Genomic DNA, 20294 nt, shown 5'->3' on the forward strand with positions numbered 1-20294 from the left:
AGTAGAGGAAGATGGGCACGGATGTTAGCTCAGGGCCAGTCTTCCTCAGCGAAAAGAGGAGGATTGGCAGAAGTTAGCTCAGGGCTAATCTTCCTCAAAAAGAAAAAAAAGAACACGTCCCTTTAAAAGGGGTCCATGCTTGAAAGACACTGACCTATACATGTTATTTCCTTTTTAAAATAAATCTACTGCCTTTGAATCTCATCACTGGTTTAACAGCAATATTTACAGTTCCATTCTGAATATATTGAGGTTAATATCTTAATAGCAAGTAATTTTAAGAGTTAAAATAAAAATGGAAAAATGGTGATTTTAGTAAGCATTTTATAGTTTATGGTGGTGAAATTTTATATATTACAGTATATATTATATTATTTTTAAATTAATCTGCTTTTCACTCAAAACCTCAAGGTGTTTGTATGTATATATGCATTGTGTTATTTAAGTAAATGAAACTGAAAAGGAAAATCTGGATTTTTACGTCCATTTTATACCCATTATAACTATATTCAGAAGCCAAATATATAAAGACTAACATTAATTTCAGGAAAAGTATTCAAAAGCATAATAAAACTTACTGAACTATCAAGGGTTTATCAGCAAAAACGAAGGGTTTTGCTAATACAGCAGATATTGCATGATGCTTTGCTCTGGACTTCAATACCAGTCCTCTGTCACCAGGTACTCGGTTTTCTTTCAATTCTTCTATTTCCCATCTTCCTAAAATATAGAGCAAAGCAAATTAAACTAAAACCAAAAACACTGACTTAAAAATTATTTATCAGCAGTGGTGACCAAGGCTGATTTAAGAAAAATAAAACAGAACTTAAATCAGGAAATAACGTCTCCAACCTTATGTCATACCTGGTCTTTTTTTCTCTTATCAGAGGACGGTTTCACTTTCTTAGCTAAAATTGTGGAAACTAATAAATAAACTCTACAGTATCTGATTAAAGCACCTCTAAAGCTGGCTTAGTTTAGATTTCTCTGAAAGACTTTTAATCAACAAAGTTACAAAATGTGGTTTCTCTCATAGGCTCTATCAACATTGTATTTTTTTTTTAAGATTTTATTTTTTTTCTTTTTCTCCCCAAAGCCCCCCAGTACATAGTTGTGTAGTCTTCGTTGTGGGTCCTTCTAGTTGTGGCATGTGGGACGCTGCCTCAGTGTGGTTTGATGAGCAGTGCCATGTCCGCGCCCAGGATTCGAACCAACGAAACACTGGGCCGCCTGCAGCGGAGAGCGCGAACTTAACCACTCGGCCACGGGGCCAGCCCCTCAACATTGTATTTTTAAAATGAGATGTTTTAAAATTACCCTCAAAGTGCATCCTTAACACAAAACGAGCGGTTTGACTCGGTCTATTTCTTTTGAAATCCATGGTATTCATCAGCTACTTTTCTTACTTTACGGAAGTTATTTGTAGGGATTTCAACTTTATTTTGAAAATTGTACGCTCAATGAAGCTTCCCAGGCTAAGTCATCAGCTCTCAGAACTTTTGGCCAAGAAGGTAGCAAGCACTGCAGAAGGACTAAGCAGTACACAGCAAAGCTGAGTCCGGCCCTCTCTGGGCTGGAATTTCCCATGTTTGAGACCAGGAAGATCCTGAAATTCGATCACGGGCTGCACACAAAGCAAAGCTAGCTGGGCTACCTGTAGCCCAAAAGTTGTGTGTTGGACATTTCTCCTTTACTCTTTATAGAATAGAAAATAACCAACTTATATTAATTTGTATAAAACGTTCTAGGCTGAAAATTATAGGTATTGCCTATTCCAAGAAAATTCAATTTAGCAAAAATTGGCTATTTTCTAGTACTGTCCCAAATTAAAATATTGATTACTGGGCAGTTTCGGATCCCTAATTCTCTCTGTATTACTTTTTTCTTTCTAAAAACAACAGTGTAAGAACCTGAACAGTCTCCTGAATCAGAGATGAGTGTTTTCCTGTCCATCACTGTGCACGCTTTACTGGACTTTTAAAAATGTGTATTTGAAAGTTTCCAGATTTCTTTTCCTTTTATTCCCCCTAAACTGGTTATATTATACTTTTCTATAAAAGATGAATTTATCTGGTTTTTCTCCTCTCACATTGATGATAAATTGTATCATCACTACTAACCTGTGCTTTGACCAAATCGAAAGGTCTTCTTTTAAGAAGTAACAACTTTACCTTTAGGGTTTATTGATAGTAAAGGATTTTAGAAACTATGTGGTCTTTTTTGCAATTATGTACACACATTTATCAGCTATAAAAAAGGTATCATCTAGCTCTTTAATTTTAGAAAACTGTGACAAGGTAATTATTCCTCAATGACAAGAGGTTTTCCCCAACTTCAAATAAACAATAACTTTCTATTAATCGATCATTTACCCAAATTCTAGACAATATCAGGTTAATATCAATTCTTGTGTAAATAAAATTTCAAAAAGAATTCACATGGTTTTACAAGACATCCTGAAAGTTGGTTACTTAAAGAATTGGTATTTATAACATCTATACTTTTATTAATAACTTAATCTGAAAAATCTTATAAGTCTCCTCCAAGTGCAAACCCTGTATCCTGGCACACAATGTTTCATACAGATTAGCTCCTGAAATGCTAGGAACTAGTTTTACTCAAGGGGTACTGGATGGAAGCTGTGATTAACTACTGTGACTACGAAATATTCCTGCAAAGAAATCTGATATTGGTCTCAACTACCCACTATGTAAACACTGCTAATACTGATATACAAAATACCAATTTCAGTAGCTGGAACTTTAAGAGATTCCATAGTTTTCAAAGTGGCTTTTAAGAAACTGGAAAAAGTCAGCCAACCAGACCAAATCTAATGTGCTAGAAAATTATTTTCGTGGATATTTATGTTTAATAAGACTACAGACCAAGCTTGGGTGCTAGGAAGTTTGGTTTTTGCTTGCTTGAGTTTTAATTTTAAACTGGGGAAGAAACTCATTTAAACACTAAAAGCCATTTTTGTCCAGCAAGAAATAAAGACTTAAACTCATTTGTAAGATAGACCACATCTTAATGTTAGGGAACCTCCATCAATAGATTCTTCTAAAATACAAATGTGAAGCAAGTATCCACCGAATGTTGTTGCAAAAAACTACAAGTAACCTAAATGTAGATGTTTTAGGCCAAACGTTCTGTTTGACAGTGTGTATTTCTGTGGGTATATTTTAGGTAGTACTTTAACTCTGGAGACTTGGCTCTTCTTTGGGGGAAATTATTCCGTTCTCTAAATGGATTCACACCAAATGCAGTGTTGCTTGTTCTGCTCATACGGTAGATTTCTTTTTGGAGCACAGAAGAATATATAAGCACAGAGGGTTTTCTGGGATGGGGAACACTGCAAAGGAAGATATGCAGGCATGATCTTTATCTCACACTAAAACAGAAACTACGAAAAGGAAGGAGACAGCTGACGTCCAGCACACCCTGTTGTTTTGTTGTTGTTCTCATTTAACTGCCTGTTGGGGTCTGAGTGTGAGGTCACATCCTGATGGGTAGGAGGTCCTCTGGGAGGGAGAAAATTCCCACTATCAGTCACCCTGACTAAGGCTGATCTTGCTGTAGGATATAACAATTGAGGAGGCTGGTTTTAGACTAGGAGGAGGAAGAAACTCTCTCGTCATACTCCAGGAGAGTCCTGTTAGGGAAGAAAAGATGACCCTTGCATATAGGACATTTCTTTCTATAGCTAAGCTTGAGGATAATCCTATCAGAGACCCAGTGATAATGGACGTAGGCCTGGAGATGTGGGCTCCAGGAGCAGCCACATTGCTTATAGCTCTCATAAATTATCTCTGTTTTGTACTCGCTAGGAGAATCTTGCCACAAGTTATGACTTGATCTAGGTGTGCCCATGCTTGAGATGAAATAGAAGAGAAGAATTGTAGCCTGGGAAACACTGTTTCAGGAAATGCAAAAGACTAACTACAGTGGAGTGAAAATTCAACTGCTCAGAGTTAGAAAACTGGATGGTGGCTTAAATATGGATTACCCTGGGACTTCCAGAAATATTGGAAAGGAGACAAAAGTCTGAACATTCTATTGTGAAGCAGGATGGGGCCTCAGGCCCTATATATCTATATATTTAACAGAAACATAATCTCAAAAGCTAGTGAACTCTGTCTGGGTCCTACTGGTTATATTGAATATTTAAATAAATATTTTACCATCATATATTGAAATCTCCGCATCTGCATCATCTTTCTTTGCTTTTGATAAGACCCACCTATAAATAAAGGTGAAAACAAACGAATATCATTAAAAATAAAACTTGCAATTTATAGATACAATGCATATTAGAAATACAACAAAAGATTACCCAACAATCACTCTTCATTCAAAAATAAATGAATACTTAGAGGCTAAATAAAAATCCTGCAAGGCTAGAGTTAAATCAAATTTGGAATCTGCAACTTACTAGCTGTATGATCACAGAGAAGGTACACTAAGCCTTAGTTTCCCCACTGGCAAAACAAGGATAAAGATAGTACCTACCTACTTACTTAGGACAGTGTCTGGCATATAATAATCAATAAATAATAACTTTTATTGTTTTTACCATTATTTAGGATGTAAGAGTAATCTGAATTTGTCATCTGAAATTAGATTATTAATATCTGTCCTAAGGAATGAAGAAACGTTATAAGTTTTCACTTTATATCATAATTCATTTGTATATTTTCTTTGTATAAATGAACAACTATTCAAATTAAACATTGCTATGAATAACAAAAATGTGTTAAGCTATTGGTTTACACTGCCAAATAAAGTACTTTAACATTTTTTATAGTTCTTTAGTAGAGACAATTTTCATAGGCCAATAACCAATAACTTCAAAAAAGCTAATCAAATCAAGAAAAAAATTCTCTTGAATGAATACTCACCCAGCCAACTTTCCACTATCAAAAGTTTCTGTAAAATATACTTCTCCTATAGGTTGAGGTGTCTTATATTCAATCTAGAAAATAGATATTTAAAACAAAGTTATTCATCATCACAAATAATTCAATTAAATAATCTCACTAGTTAAGAACCTGGCATGTAATACACATTTAGGTAATATAGATAGATGGTCTTTGACCTCAAAACTCTGTATCCTAGTGGTGATAAGATACAAAAGAACATAGCAGATATGATGACGGAAAAAAATATTGTACGTGTAAACAGAGAATACTGACTCTTTCTAAGACAGGAGGAATGGAAGAAGTAATGAGAGAAGGCCTTAAGACACATGACACATGGCTTTGCAAGGCTTCTAACAGGGGACAATATCTGGGAATAAAAGTCATTAAGAAGTGAAAGAAAGAGCTTGATCAAAAGCATATAAGATGAAAAACTTAGTGAGTTTTGTAGGTTAGTTTAAAATTAACTTAAATTCCACTCTACGTGACTAGAGGAGGATGATACCATTTTGAGAGATCAGGAACTCAGAGAAGAAAAAGATTCAATAGAGAAAGCATTGCAAAGCAATTATCTGCAAAGCATGGTTTCAAGTGCCGTCTAAGTGTTAGCTGCTGTGATGATGATAACGATGGTGGTGTTGGTGATATGGCAGCTCTTCTAATCCTCATAATACTTCTATGTGGGAAGTACTACTACTGTACCCATTTTACACAGGATGAAACTGTGGGAGAGGGGCACAGTAACTCATATCATATAATCGTAGGACTTAGAGATATGAGCCCAGGCTGTCTGGCTCCAAAGCTCATACACTTAACCACTACACTATATAGAACATACCAACAAAATAATTTAAAAGATTAAATTTATTGACAAATTATCACAGGATAATCTGAACTGATGATGAATGAATACAATTTTGCCTAAAGAAATAGATCAATCTTGGTCCTTTTGAATCAGCCTTTGTGATTTTATCTGTATGATCAGTTAACAGATTTCTTCTCTCAGCCTTCAGGGAAGAGCATGCAGGAGTACTTCTTCTATTTTCACTGTCTCTACCCCTGCCCTGAGAGTACAAGATTTCCTGTCTGTCTGAGGGACGAAAATCAGTAACTAAACAAAATTCTACATAATTACTGACAGAGTCAAGAATCTGCTACCCAAATTGTCAATCTTCTTGAAGTTTACTGAATTACAACTTTACTGTTCTCTATATTTTTATGGATTGGCAAAATGGACAATGGGGTCACAAGAGGCTTCCTTATGTTCAACCACCCTGTAAATCACCAGCAGTTGATTTTGTCCTTTATTTATACTTTACTCTATCCAGAGCACTCATGCTATAAACTTAGAAGCATCAAAAATTGTTCTTTCCCACTTATCCTCTTTTCAAATTATCACCAAATATAGTTAAGAGTGGCAGGTGTCTGCCAATTCCTTTGAAGTAATAACCTCCGAAAACGCTGTTAGCAGCCTAACTAGTCAGTCATCAGCACTTTGATTACTTACTTTCTGTGGATCACAGAACTAGGTTTTAAAAGAAATGTCTTTGTGGAACTGAAAAGCTTAACAAGAGAAAGAATATTCACCTTAAACAGCTAACCACACTTGCATTTGCAAATAAAAAACTCTAAAAGGAAGTAAGGCAAAGAAGTCTCTAACAACTATATATTATTCTCCTCGGCCCTTTAAACAGTAGCTAGCACAATACAATTGATGCTTTCTCACCATCAAAAATATTTCTGAAGAAAAATTTCTGATTGTCCCAATATTAGCTATGAATATTCCTCAATGTGAAAACTCTTATGGATTGTCAAAGTGTACAAAAACCTCTGTAAAGTTAGCTACCACCTCAAAACACGCATCTCAACAACGCTGAGACAGAAACACGGGTGAGCGTCACCACCACTTCTGTTTCTAATTCATCCTCCTATTTAGCATTTTCTTCCCTCAGAGAAATAAAGAAAAGCTACTGACTTTACTTCTAGGAGAAGTGCAAATTATACTACTTTTTCTTTTATCTGAAGAGGGAGGCAGTGTCAGAAATAGGCAGAAAACCTTCCTCTTAGCTAGAGTACTTCGTCCTCTTTAGCCAGTGATGAACTCCTATTTTGATAGTAAAAACCTTACTCATGTTTATTTGATGATAAAACTGTGCTAAGTGCCATGTGCAAATTTACATAGCATATGGGCCCTCTAAAAACATAGCAACAGGGCTGGAAAAAAGCAATGTTTTCCTATTTACTTAGAAAATGAAACTAGTAAAACAGAAATGAATCTTAAGAGATCAGTCACTCCTAAATGTCATGTAAAGGAATAATTTATAGTCACTTCTCAATAACCTTACCTCTGAGGAGGCGTCACCTTTATTAACATCAATCTCTTCTGAATTTTCATCAAAGTCTTCCATCTCAACACCATCATCCATAAATTCTGCATTAACTGAGATGAATACAAGACCAAAACACAGCCAAAAGCCTTGGAAACGCATATTGATTATCTGCGAAATTAAAAGTAATCAGTGAAAATAAAACAAAGTTGTGAAAAATAAACGTAAGTATACTTACAAAGAAATAATTTCTCCTTAACACTTCCTTTATTCTAAGATGGCTTTAAAAACAAATCATTACCAAAATTATTTAAATTATGATTTGAACAAGTGATAATACAAACTCCAAATCTCACAGGACACAGATTCTACACCTGCAGGCCCGCCCCCAAAACAAAGACCAAAGGCACGAAACCTACAGATATAGATAACAGGGATCACCAAACTCTAATCACGGGGACCCCTTCAAAAGAAAGAAAAAAGGATCATGATTCCTAAATGTCCACTTAAGTTACTTTTTTATTACAATGTTGCCTAAGTGTATATAAACATACAATTGGAAATTTTATAATTATAAAACCAAAATACTTTTATATATAAATGCCAAAAGAACTTAAGAAAAACAATTTTACCACAACTTAATGTGATAGTCTTTTGCTGAAAACAAATCACAGCTAAAAAATCAAACAAATATGTGGTTTATTGCAATCAGGTTGAACGCTATGGAAAAAGTTCTTTTGTATTTATCAAAATGATAAAGACAGTTATCTAACCATTTCTCTATTCAAATACCGCAAAACTTCTGTTCCTTATAGCATTAATTGAGATGAGTAAAAGCCAAATATTATTTGGCTGTCTCTTGGCAGAAAGACATGATTTAAATAATTACATCCTCCTCTATTCCCATTAGCATGTTAAAAATTCAAATTTTATCTCTTGGTGCCAAAGGACTTTTAGACACTGAAACAGTATGGCAGCCCTTGTTACAAGGTGGCCAGTCATCCAGATGATCCACAATATAGCTATATTACTTTTTTAAAAAGTTACCATCAACATGAAATTTTTTTTTTTTAAAAAAGTAAGTTCTTAGAATTCTTAGATCCTCCAGAACATATCTATAGGACTAAATGGGTCTGCTTAGGAAACACCGGATTTACAGGTTAGCACTCTACACCCACCCAAATGGCTATAATCAAAAAGAGACAATAACAAGTGTTGGGAGGATGTGGAGAAATTGGAATCCTCCTATATTGTTGGTGGGAACGTAAAATGAGATTTAGAAAACAGTGAGAAAGTTCTTCAAAATGCTAAAAACAGAATTACCTTTTGACCTAGCAATTCCACTCCTAGGTAGCTACCCAAGAGAAATGAAAACAGATGTCCACACAAAAACTTGGAATATAAAGGTTTAAAGAAACATTTTTGATAATAGCCAAAAAGTGGAAACAAGCCAAATGTCCATTAACCGATGAGTGGATAAACAAAATGTGGAATATTCATAAAATGGATATAATTCACCAATAAAATGGAAGGGAGTACTGATATGTTACAAGATAGATGAATCTCAAAAACATGCTGAGTAAAAGAAGCCAGTCATAAAAGACCACATACTGTATGATCTTATTTAAAAGAAATAAGCAAATCCATAGAATTGGAAAATAGAATAGTGATTGCCCAAGGAAAGGAGTGGGAAGAAAGAGTTAATGGGTACAAGGTTTCTTTTTGGGGTGACAAAAATGTTCTAAAATTGGAATGTGGTAATGATTGCATAACTCTATAAATATAAAAACCCAGTGAACCGCACATTAAACAGGCGAACTCGAAGATATACAAATAATGTATCAAGAAAGCTGTTTTTAGAAAAGAAACAGATTATAAAGGCATTTTCCCATACTGTTAGCTCAACTGATTAGAACTCTTTTTAATGAGATCAAAACTTTACATGAATGTGTGAGCCAGTTAGCCTTGACTTCATCTAGAGGTCACTGGCTACAACTTTAAAGTTTACTTTAAAAATGCATGTTTTTAAGAAAAATCAATACCAATCTACCATAAAATGAACACTTTATTAAAAAATGTGTTAATATCACTATCTTTATAGACAAAGACAACACAAAAAATGATGCATGCTGTCATTTGTCACAAGAGTTTAATCTCTCTGAATCAGAAAAAAAAGAGGTGGGATAGGAAGTAAAGATATCAATTTGAACTCAATAAGAATAAAATAGGTTTCTTTTTTAAAAATTTTCACTTATTGCCACAGGAATGAGTACATCTGCAAACTGCTTATTAATTGTTAAGAACCAAAAAAAGCTTCATTGTTCTAAAAGTTTAAGAGCCTTCTATGACTTACATATGTATTAACAGGTGTTTTTCCTGACTTGCTGTTAATAACATTTGAGTAAAACAGAAATGCATAAAATAATAATAGCAGTAATAACAAACATTAATATCAATTCAGGTCCCTATCTTCTTCTTCAAAATGAACATACACTTCAGTTTCTTAATAATTCGTTTGTTGAAAGAATTAGGCTGTAAGAGCTCTTTTTGCGCTCTGGTGTTCTGGGCCGCCAGGGAAGAATGAGGAGGAAGCCAAGCGGGCAGTGCCCGCTCTGGAACTCTACTCCTGCTTCAACCAGAGCAACCAATTTTATTTGTTTTCTATATTACAGTTCTTCCTAACTTTCCAACTATTTTCCAAAATAGTTGCCAAACCTTCAGAAAGAAAGTTTAGAAAACCCATTATCCTGAAAGTTTGTTTCTTCTCTGAAGTTCATTGGCTATGATCATTCATTTGAATAAAGGAACAAGTTAATTCAATCTTTGCAGCGCAGGACATGAATAGGATAGGCATTATTACTCCCAATCTGCAAACTGAAAACAGAAAGATTTAAACACTTGGTAAAAGCCACATGATTGGAAATATGAAGGAAGATAAAAATCCAAAACTTTACATCAATATACTATGCCAGCTCTTATTTTAATCTTACCCCACTGCATTATTATATGCTTACTGATAAAGCAATGAAAAGGAATCACAAATATGGCAACAGCCTACATTTTCAAATCTCGGAATTTTCCAAAATTTATATTATTATTACTATTAAGCTATGAAGATATTTTCCCAGAAATGGCCCTATCAACCTTACTGCAGAAGTGAAATACTTAAACTGCAAATGGTCACAAACCATTCTGCAGGCAATACAGTTCTACAGGATAATAGTCTTTATTAAGAAAATGACATAGTCCAAGGCTATTGTTATTTATGCCTTTTTTTAAAAAAAATCAGAACTATCAGGGCTGGCCCGGTGGCATAGTGGTTAAGTTCGCACACTCTACCTTGGCGGTCCAGGGTTGGCAGGTTCAGATCCTGGGTGTGGACCTAGCACGGCTTGTCAAGCCATGCTGTGGTGGCATGCCACATAAAGTAGAGGAAGACTGGCACAGATGTCAGCTCAGTGACAATCTTCCTCAAGCAAAAAGAGGAAGATTGGCAACAGATATTAGCTCAGGACCAATCTTCCTCACACACACACACACAAAATCAGAAATATGGACTTAACAGTTTCTGCTTAATTCTGCAGTGTTCTATCATTATTCAATGATGCACCAGCTGACAATTGAGAATTATATCATGAAGTTCACAGTATTACTTAGAAGTTATCACACTGTGGTGCCAACATGTCATCAAGCTTCCAACAAAACTGTGAGGTTTGTCACATATTTCTTGAAGAGAGAGGTAAGATATCACCAGCCTGCACTGGAGCTTTGAGAGGCCTGACAATGGGGTAATACCATAAAACACTGAAGTAATGTATTTGTACAGTTTTTAAAGATGCTTTAAATTGTGGAACAATACATATAAAAGTTATCATTTCAACCAATTTTAACTGTTGAGTTCAGTAGTGTTAAGTACATTCACACTGTTGTACAATCCATCTCCAGAACTCTTTCCAACTTGCAAAACTAAAACTCTATACCCATTAAACAACTCCCCGATTTCCCCCTCCCCCAAGCCCCTGGCAACCACCGTTCCCTTATTAGTTCTAACAATTGTTTTTGGTGGAATCTCTAGATTTTTCTGGATATAAGATCATGTTGTCTGAACAGAGACAATTTTACTTCTTCCTTTTCAATTTGGAATCTTCTATTTCTCTTTCTTGCCTAAATGCTCTGGCTAGGACTTTTAGTACTATGTTGCATATAAGTGACAAAAACAGGCATCCTTGCCTTGTTCCAGATTTTAAGAGAAAAATCTTTCAGTCTTTCACCACTGAGTAGGGTATTACCTGTTGGTTTTTCATATATGGCCTTTATCATGTTGAGGTAGTTTCTTTCTATTCATAGTTTGTTGAGTGTTTTTATGAAAAAGGGTGTTAAATCTTGTTAAATGCTATTTCTGCATCAATTGAGATGATCATGTGGTTTTTTCCTCTCTTCTGGTAATATGGTGTATTACACTGATTGATTTTCATGTTGAACCATCCTTGTATTCCAGGAATAAATCCCACTTAGTCATAGCGTATAGTCCTTTTAATGTGCTATTGAATTCTTTTTGCTAGTTATTTTGTTAAGGATTTTTGCATCAATATTCATCAGGGATATTGGTCTGTAGTTTTCTTGTAGTTTCTTTGGTTTTGGTATCAGAGTAATGCTGCCCTCATAGAATGAGTTTGGAAGTGTTCCCTCCTCTTCGATTTTTTTAGAAGAGTTTGAGGAAGATTGGTATTAATATTTCTCTCAACGTTTGCTAGAATTCACCAGGTAAGCCATCTGCTCTTGGGCTTTTATTTTTTGGGAGATTTTTGATGACTGATTCGAACTCCTTACCAGTTAAAAATCTGTTCAGATTTTCTTTAACATCATGATTTAATCTTAATAGGTTGTGTGTTTCTAGGAATTTATCCATTCCACCTACATTACCCAGTTTGTTGGCATATAATTGTTCATAGTATTCTCTTATAATCTTTTTATATCTATAGAATTGATTGTAATGTCCCCTCTTTCATTCCTGATTTTAGTTATTTGAGTCTTTTTTCTTATTCAATCTAGATAAAAGTTTGTCAATTTTGATCTTTTCAAAGAACCAACTCTTGGTTTCAGTGGTTTCTCTATTGTTTATTCTCTATTTTATTTATCTTTCACCTAATATTTATTATTTCCTTCCTTCTGCTAGCTTTGGTTTTTCTAGTTCCTTAAGGTGTACAGTTAGGTTGTTAACTTGAGATCTTTCTTTTTTAATATAAGCATCTACAGCTATAAATTTCCATCTTAGCACTGCTTCCACTGTATCCCACAAGCTTTGGTGTGTTTGGCTTTTGTCTTTATTTATGTCAAGAGATTTTCTAATTTCCTTGTGATTTCTTTTTTGACCTTATGGATGTTTAAGAGTGTGTTGTTTGGGACCAGCCCCAGTGGCCTAGTGGTTAAGTTCAGTGCACTCGACTTCAGCAGCCCAGGTTCAGTTCCTTGGCATGGATTTACACCACTCATCTGTCAGTGGCCATGTTGTGGTGGCTCACATACAAAAAGAAGAAGACTGGCAACAGCTGTTAGCTCAGGGAAAATCTTCCTCAGCAAAAAAAAAAAAAGAAAAAAAGTGTGTTGTTCTATTTGTGGGTTTTCCTGTTTTCCTTCTGCCACTGACTTCTAGTTTCATTACACTGTAACCAGAAACAACATTTTGTATGATTTCAATTTTTAAAAATTTACTAAAACTTTTGTGGCCTAACATACAGTCTATCCTAGAGAATATTTCATGTGCACTTAAGAAAAATATATATTCGCATCAATATTCATCAGAAATTTTGGCCTGTAGTTTTCTTATAGTGTCTTTGTCTGGCTTCAACACCAGGATAATGCTACCCTCATAAAATGAGTTTGGACGTATTCCCTCCTTTTTGGGAAGAGTTAGTTTTAGGAAAATTGGTCTTAATATTTCTTTCAATTAATTGGTATTAATGTTTCTTTCTGCTGTTGTTAGGTGGGGTATTCTGTATATGTCTATTAGGTCCAGTTGATCTATAGTCTAGTTCAAGTCCTCTATTTCCTTATTGATCTTTATAGTCATCCTAAGTTATGCAATTTTAGTGTGGCAAGAGTTTATAAGGCACAAAGTAGAACATTTAGTGCTGATACTACCTCCTTCCTTCCTTACAAATGTGTAAAAGGTAGCAAGCCCAGGGTCCTACGCTTCATGTGTATTCCTCACTTCACACAGGTTGCTGAAATCACAAAACACCATTCGTGCCTTCATGAGGAAGAAGGGAGGCACCGGAGAAATATATCCATCTGCATGTATCTTTGATCTCACGTATGTTCTCTGTGGTGCTTCTGGGCTGGTTCAATAACAAACTGAAGTATAAGTAACTCTGGCCAAGTATAAGATACCATTCTCCCCAATCTCTGAAACCAAGACCAAGCAGTCTGATTTACGTCAAAAAAATTCACTAATACCACCTAAAAGTCCTATTGAATCTCCACTGCCAGCTCCAAATCACAAATTACAAAGCACAGCTCATTTACTGCTATTGAACTAATGCTCAATGCCCCATCAAAGGTAGCTAGAACACTAAAGGAAAAGACAATCACAGGATACCCAATATTCCTTGTAAAGCGTGGGAGAGATTGCTGGCTGATCAACAAGATATTTCCTCCTTTTCCAGGGGACAGGACCAGACTATATTGTCCTTGGAGTTAGGTGTGATTCAGGTGAACGGGAGTCAGGTTTGACCAGGAAAGCCAATGATATAGCTCCGGTCTGAGTCTGAAGGTCTGAGAGACAGGAGAGCCATGGTATAAGTTCCAGTCTGAAAGCCATTAGGCTCAAGACCCAAGAAGAGCCAGTGTTTCAGTTTGGGTCCAAAGGCAGGAAAAGACTGAAGGCCCAGATCAACTAGTCAGGCAGGAGGAGTTCCCCCTTCCTCACTGGAGCGTCAGCCTCTTTATTCTATTCAACTGATTGGACGAAGCCCACCCACATTGGGAGGGCAATCTGCTCTATGTGGTCCAACCATTCAAATGTTAATCTCATCCAAAGACATCCTCACAGACACACCCAGCATAATGTGTGACCAAATATCTGGTCACCCTGTGGTTCAGTCAAGTTGACACACACTTAACCATCACAGCCATCTACTCCTGAGGAGCACCAGCAACTAGAAACGCTGTTAGGCCTCTGAGAATTTTTTATCTTCTATTTGAGCATTAACTTAACTAACACATACTGTTAAACAAAACTAAGTATTTTTTCCTAAATTAGAAGGACCTAGAAACAATTAAAATACCTCAAGAAATACAGCAAAAAGTGGGACAAGAACCGTAACGGGAGAAATAATAGTTGAAAATACAACTTAAGGCGGTTTAGGCAACAAAGTGCTAAAAGCATTCCAAGGAGTTTGGATCTGATGATACAAAAGCGAGAAACTTCTGAAGGTCTGAGATTAGTGAAATGACCAGGGCTGAAATCCTGCATACAGGACTAGCATTTGGCTTTACTAACGATAGAAAGAATGAACTAAATCTGTCCTGGGTTTTAAAATCATAGCTACATACTACAGTTAAAATTGATTAAATAGCATCATTTTCAAAATAATCTTTATATAAACATTATAATGAAAACTTTACTTATTTATTTAGGGTTTATTCTATCACTACATAGTTCCAAAAGAATAGTTTGAAGCAACTTGCAAAACACAAAACAGACAAAAATATAAGCTCGCCAAGGGGTGGAATTCTCTCTCATTTCTGTATTCACAGTGCCCCCAAAGTGTGCTGGTGCATGAGAATAGGAAGAGAGATATGCTTATAGAATGAATGAATGAAGACATAGATGACAGTGGAAAAAATGGCTACACTGGGGAGAGAAATAGATGTTACTAGGCAATCAACTGGAATGAGTTTGTTGTTGCAGTGATACATTTAGCAAAAGGGTTTCTAGGCAATTAGGGGATGACCAGAAAAAAAATGAGGGAGTTTCCACTGTCCATAAAAGTCTACAGATTCCTCAGAGGGAAAAGTCCTTTTCCACAATTTAACTCCTAGAAAAATATATGGACTAAATCCTCATGTAATAGATGTCTTTCACTGTGGTTTTATGAGCGAGAAATAGTTACGTCAATGCTTCTAACATTGGCCCTTGAAAGTTTTTTAGAACATTATTAAAACTAAACACAGCAAAAGCATTTCTATAGAGAAAGAAGATAATGGTCTAGAAAGTTTGAAGTTTTATGATCTAATATGGGGAGATTAATCATATTTTTAAATTCTTCTCTATATCTACCAAGAAACATCTCTTATTGTGAATTATTTCAGAATCTTGCTATAGCCATGCTGCACTCTAACAACTCAGTTCATAATTTACTATAAAAGAGAGTAAACAGAAAAATTAGATTAAAAAGTTTTGTGTTACCACATCACAAAAGTAAAACTGGACAAATTTTCACCAAAATTAGAGGGTATTATTGGAATTATCTGGCTACACAGCACACAGAAAATTCACTTTGAAGGATCACAAGTGATGTGGAGAGGAAGGTAATAGTGGCATCTTAAAGAGGCAGCCTTCTTCCAAAGAAGTCTCAAGCCCTCATTTGAAATGTAGCTACTTTCTCACAGAAGAAACTAGCACGATTCAGAATAAGTTGCATCAGAGATTTATTAATTTTGTGATGGCTAATGTTTCCAGAAATTCAGGGAAGGCTAGCCAGTAGATAATAAAATTCATCATTCACGAATTTCTTTAACACATATTTATGATTGTCAATTATGTGCCAGGCATCATGTCAGACACTGAATTTACAGTAACGAGCAAAACATACATGGCCCCTGATCTCAAAGAGCTTACAGTCCAGAGTGGAAAGAAGATGTTAAATAATCCGGGTATACCATGTAAACTAGAGTAAGTTTTACAGAAAAGTAAAGAAGTTGTAACAGTTGGTAATTGGGGAACTGAATCTACACGGTCGGGAGAGGGTCAGAGAAAGCCTCCTTGAGGAAGTTGCACCTAAAGCCAGATGCAAAGGACAGAAAGGATTGATTTCCCGAGGCTAAGGACAAAGGAAGCAGCCTGTGATAAAGGAACTGAAAGGGCAAGAGTGGAGTGAGGAGAATAAGAAGTGCTATTTTTGAGCACTTACAGTGTTTCAAGCATATTAATTCCAATCTTTACAGAACTCTTCAGGTGACGGTATTAGTATCCCATTATAAATAAGGAAAGTGAGGCTCAGGGAGATAAGTAACTTACCCAAGAATACGAATGCTACTAGGAGAAGGAGAAGAGGTAAGACTCAGAGTTAGGTCTAGTTTCAAGCTCTACATTCCTTTCATTAAGGCTCTAAGGTCAGAGAGTTTAATGATTTAATCCTCACTAAATGGCATTAAAGTTCTAGGCCTATAAAATATAATACAAGGTTAAATATTTCCTTATTATGGTCCACCCTTTAGACATACATTCCAGTTTCTGTGAGGTTTTATATTTTAAAAGCCACATTTTGATGTGTTTCCAAATTATATTTTATGCACATATAGTTAATTGGTTAAATAGCCTTTAAAATCTTTCCAGCAAAGATTTTAAAGCAGCTTAAGGCTACATAAAAATACAAAATTAACAACTTCATGGTATTACCTTATATTTCTATGACACTAAAATTTTACAGAGTGTATACACAAATTTCAGGATATTTAAGAAGATACTTGCATTTTTCAGTTAAAAAGCTCAAGGAGAAACAATATGGCTTACTATTGGAATTATAATTATCACATGCTAGATAATATAAGTGTCTCTGGGTATCTCCTTTCCTTAACAAAAGCTTCTAGAGGGAACATCTTCATTAACTGTTAATACTTCCAACTTCTATGGCAGACAGAATAATGAACCCCCAAAAATGTTCACACCCTAATCCTTGGGTCCTGTGAATGTTACCTCACATAGCAAAAAGGGCTTTGCAGATAGAATTAAGATTGCTAATTAGTTGAGGGTAAAATAGGGAGAGTAGCTTGGATTATCCAGGTGGGTCCAATATAATCATATGGGCCCTTAAAAGTGCAAGAAGTCAGTGAGAGATGGGCAGAAGAGACTTGCAGAGTGAGAGAGACTCCAACGGCCATAGGGACCTTGAACACGGGGGAAAGGAGCCAGGAGCCAAGGAATGTGGGTGGTCTCTAAAGCTGAAAACAGTTCTCAGCCGACAGTCAACAAGGAAACAGGAACCTCAGTCCTACAACCACAAGGGACTGCATTCTGCCACAAACCTGAATGAGCAAGAAGCAGAATCTCCCCAGAGCTTCTAGTAAGAAATGATGCCCTGCCAACACCTTGATGTTAGCTCGGCGAGACCCGTGTCAGACTTCTGACCTACAGAACTGTGGGAAAATAAGTTTGTGTTGCTTTAAGCTGCCAGGTTTGTGGTAATTTGTTATGGCAGCAATGAAAAACTAATACTTTTTTTATTCCTGTACTCAATTCTAGCTTCTTTGAAATGTTCCTACCAACCAATTCTTAGTTGACAAGTGCAATAAATACAGTCCTATTGCCTACTCCTCCTCCTGACCGTGCTGACTGCTTCCTTCTTGGAGTCCTCTCCTCTCTTGGTTTCTGTGGTACCATTCCTGATTCTTGATTCTCTTTTCTCTACCTCCTGCTTGGGCACTTTCTCTAATCTTTCGTAAATGTTGCTGTTCCTGAGGGTGCTGTTCCTGAGGGTTCTGTCCCCAGGCTCTCTGCTTACATTACATATACTCTTGGCTTCTACCTATGAAAGGTAGCTAAGGACTCGCAAGTCTCATCCACAGCTCAGATGTCACACTTTAGTTGCAGATCACTACACATCTTCAAGGATGTCCCAAAGCCTCCATTCATTTGAACTTGGTCTTTCCTCCCAAACCTGTTTCTCTATCTCAATTCCCTTCTCCCATTAACTCCGCATCCAGTGAACCGAATCAGTCAAGTTACTTTGCCATTATCTTAAGACTATTCTTTCTCGCTAACCCCCTATGTTATTGGTAACTAAATGCAGTTGGGTATTTCTTAAATGTCCCTTTCTATCCCCATGCCACAGTCTCAATTTAGGAACCCATCATTTCTGAAAAGTATTAGTAAATCCCCACTTTGCCTCTTCACCTCCTGTCTTGTCAATCTCCAAATACATCCTCCACCTTCTCTCTAGCATGAGTTCTCTAAAAAACGAGTCTTAATCTACTGTTTATAAAATGTTCAATAGTTCTCTGCAGTTCTCAGCACAAAATCTACCCTTTTAAGACTCATTTCTTTTACGCCCTGCAACACTCACCTATTTAACACATTCATGCTGTTCTATATGCTATTTCTTATAACTGAGATGCTTTTCTGCTCTTCAGTTTTAATGGCTGACGGAGGACTCAACACTGGTATGCCTCAAAAGTCGTGTTTGAAAATCACTCTTATTTAAAGTTTCAATTGCACGCAGCTTCAGGAACTCAACTACAGAATGATATAATAGAAAATATACTGAACTTGGCACCATCACACCAAGTTTCTAGTCCTATTAATTGAAAAGGAAAGGGGTTAAAACTGCTCTGGGCCTGTTTTTTCATTTGTCAAGTGACACGGTTAAACTAGATTATCTAAACTAGTCCATTAAAGTTGACAATTCCAGCTTTCTAATTAAGAGCACTAAAAACATTAGGTACTGAAAACAAGCACTAAGGCTAATTTACAGCGCTGTTCAATTTCTACAGATCCATCAACATCCTTACATCATTCAAACACAGTAAATAACTTTATCAACTAGATAAAGAAAGAATATAAATTATCTTGTTCTAAGAATTTAGAGATAGGGTCTAAATATGATTGGAAGATCAAACCTATTAGATGTGAAGGCAAAATTATAAACTGAAAAGAGGTCAAACTTACAATGACCAAAAGGAGGACTATCTAGAGTGATTAAATGACCAATAATGTAAAAATTTCAGAACAAGCAAAATCATAAGACTTGATCAGGGTTTTGATGGCTTTTATGCATCAAACAGTTTCAATATAAATTAACTCTCTTCTAATTTGAGACTTCTTCCCATGGCCGTTCTGTTTACCTTCTCTATCCCACCTCTGAGCTTTGCTGCCATTTGCTTTTAAATCCCAAGCAAACGCCTCTTCCTTGTCGCCTGGGCAGATGCTATAAACAAATTTAGCTCAAGTGACTGATTGATCGTAAACAGGCTGTAGGCGATAATGAGTCTCTACTAATTACGGTTTCATTGGTTTCAACCCAGCCCTCTCGCTCCCTCCCCAGCGACGCACACCGCGCTCCAAGCAGCGCATCCAGGGAGTAGCCAGGAGTCACAGGCCACCATCGCTGTGAGGGTTGGGTCCCTTCGCCTTTAGAGAAGCGGGGATTGCGTAAGCTGAGCCTATTTTAGTTTTGTTCGCGTTTTTGTGAGAAGTAACCGCTGGGATGAGCAGTGCCCAGACGCGCCCTGGGCCCCTCTACACGCCTCGCGAGCGCGCACCGGGGCTCGAGCTTGGAACGGGGCTGAAATGCCAACCGCTGGAATAACGGACTCGCCTCCCTGGGACCCCTTAAGTCATCAGGGGCAGCCCGGGCTGGCGAGGGTACCTGGCCTTCCCGAGCCCGCCCCAGCCCCAGCGCAGCAGGTGCACACAGCAGTTCTGGAGGACCCAATGGCTCTGAGGTGGCATCAACTCCCACCACCCGGGACTGGCCTTCCTTCTCCCGAGGCCGGCAGAGCCCGCCCAAGAACCTCGCTCGCTGCACCCCCATCCCAAACTCAACATCCACTCCCTCCCCTGGCCCCAACCGGTTCAGCCTGGCGGGTCGCCAAAGAAAGGGGTGCGGCCCAGGAACCCCCGCCCCGGGATAAGGAGAAATGACTCCGATTCCTTCCCCCTGCCCGAGTGCAAAGGGCAGCGGAAAGTGGCCTTCTGCCCACGCACCTGTCTTGTGAACCCGTTTTCGGCAGTGGCAGCTCAGATGTCCGAGCCGCTGCCACTTGGTCCCTGAGTCTCCCCAGACCAATCCCGCCGGCGGCCGCCCAGCAGCGACTGCTAACCGCGCATGCG

General features: G+C 37.1%; 1 protein-coding gene across 1 annotated transcript in view; it reads right to left on the reverse strand.

Annotated features, from left to right (window-relative positions):
- Positions 1–20243, reverse strand: part of CLGN (calmegin) — a 40097-nt gene extending 19854 nt beyond the window's left edge. The window contains exons 1-5 of the mRNA XM_046657073.1: positions 20169–20243; positions 7262–7414; positions 4899–4972; positions 4182–4240; positions 579–720 (exon numbers count right to left, since the gene is read on the reverse strand). Coding sequence (XP_046513029.1) covers positions 579–720; positions 4182–4240; positions 4899–4972; positions 7262–7405 — 419 coding nt within the window. The 5' untranslated portion in view covers positions 7406–7414; positions 20169–20243. The remainder of the gene's footprint in view (positions 1–578; positions 721–4181; positions 4241–4898; positions 4973–7261; positions 7415–20168) is intronic.
- Between the last annotated feature and the right edge of the window lie 51 nt (positions 20244–20294).

Source organism: Equus quagga, chromosome 3 (genome assembly GCF_021613505.1).
Source record: "Equus quagga isolate Etosha38 chromosome 3, UCLA_HA_Equagga_1.0, whole genome shotgun sequence".
In the NCBI taxonomy this organism is placed as follows: domain Eukaryota; kingdom Metazoa; phylum Chordata; class Mammalia; order Perissodactyla; family Equidae; genus Equus; species Equus quagga.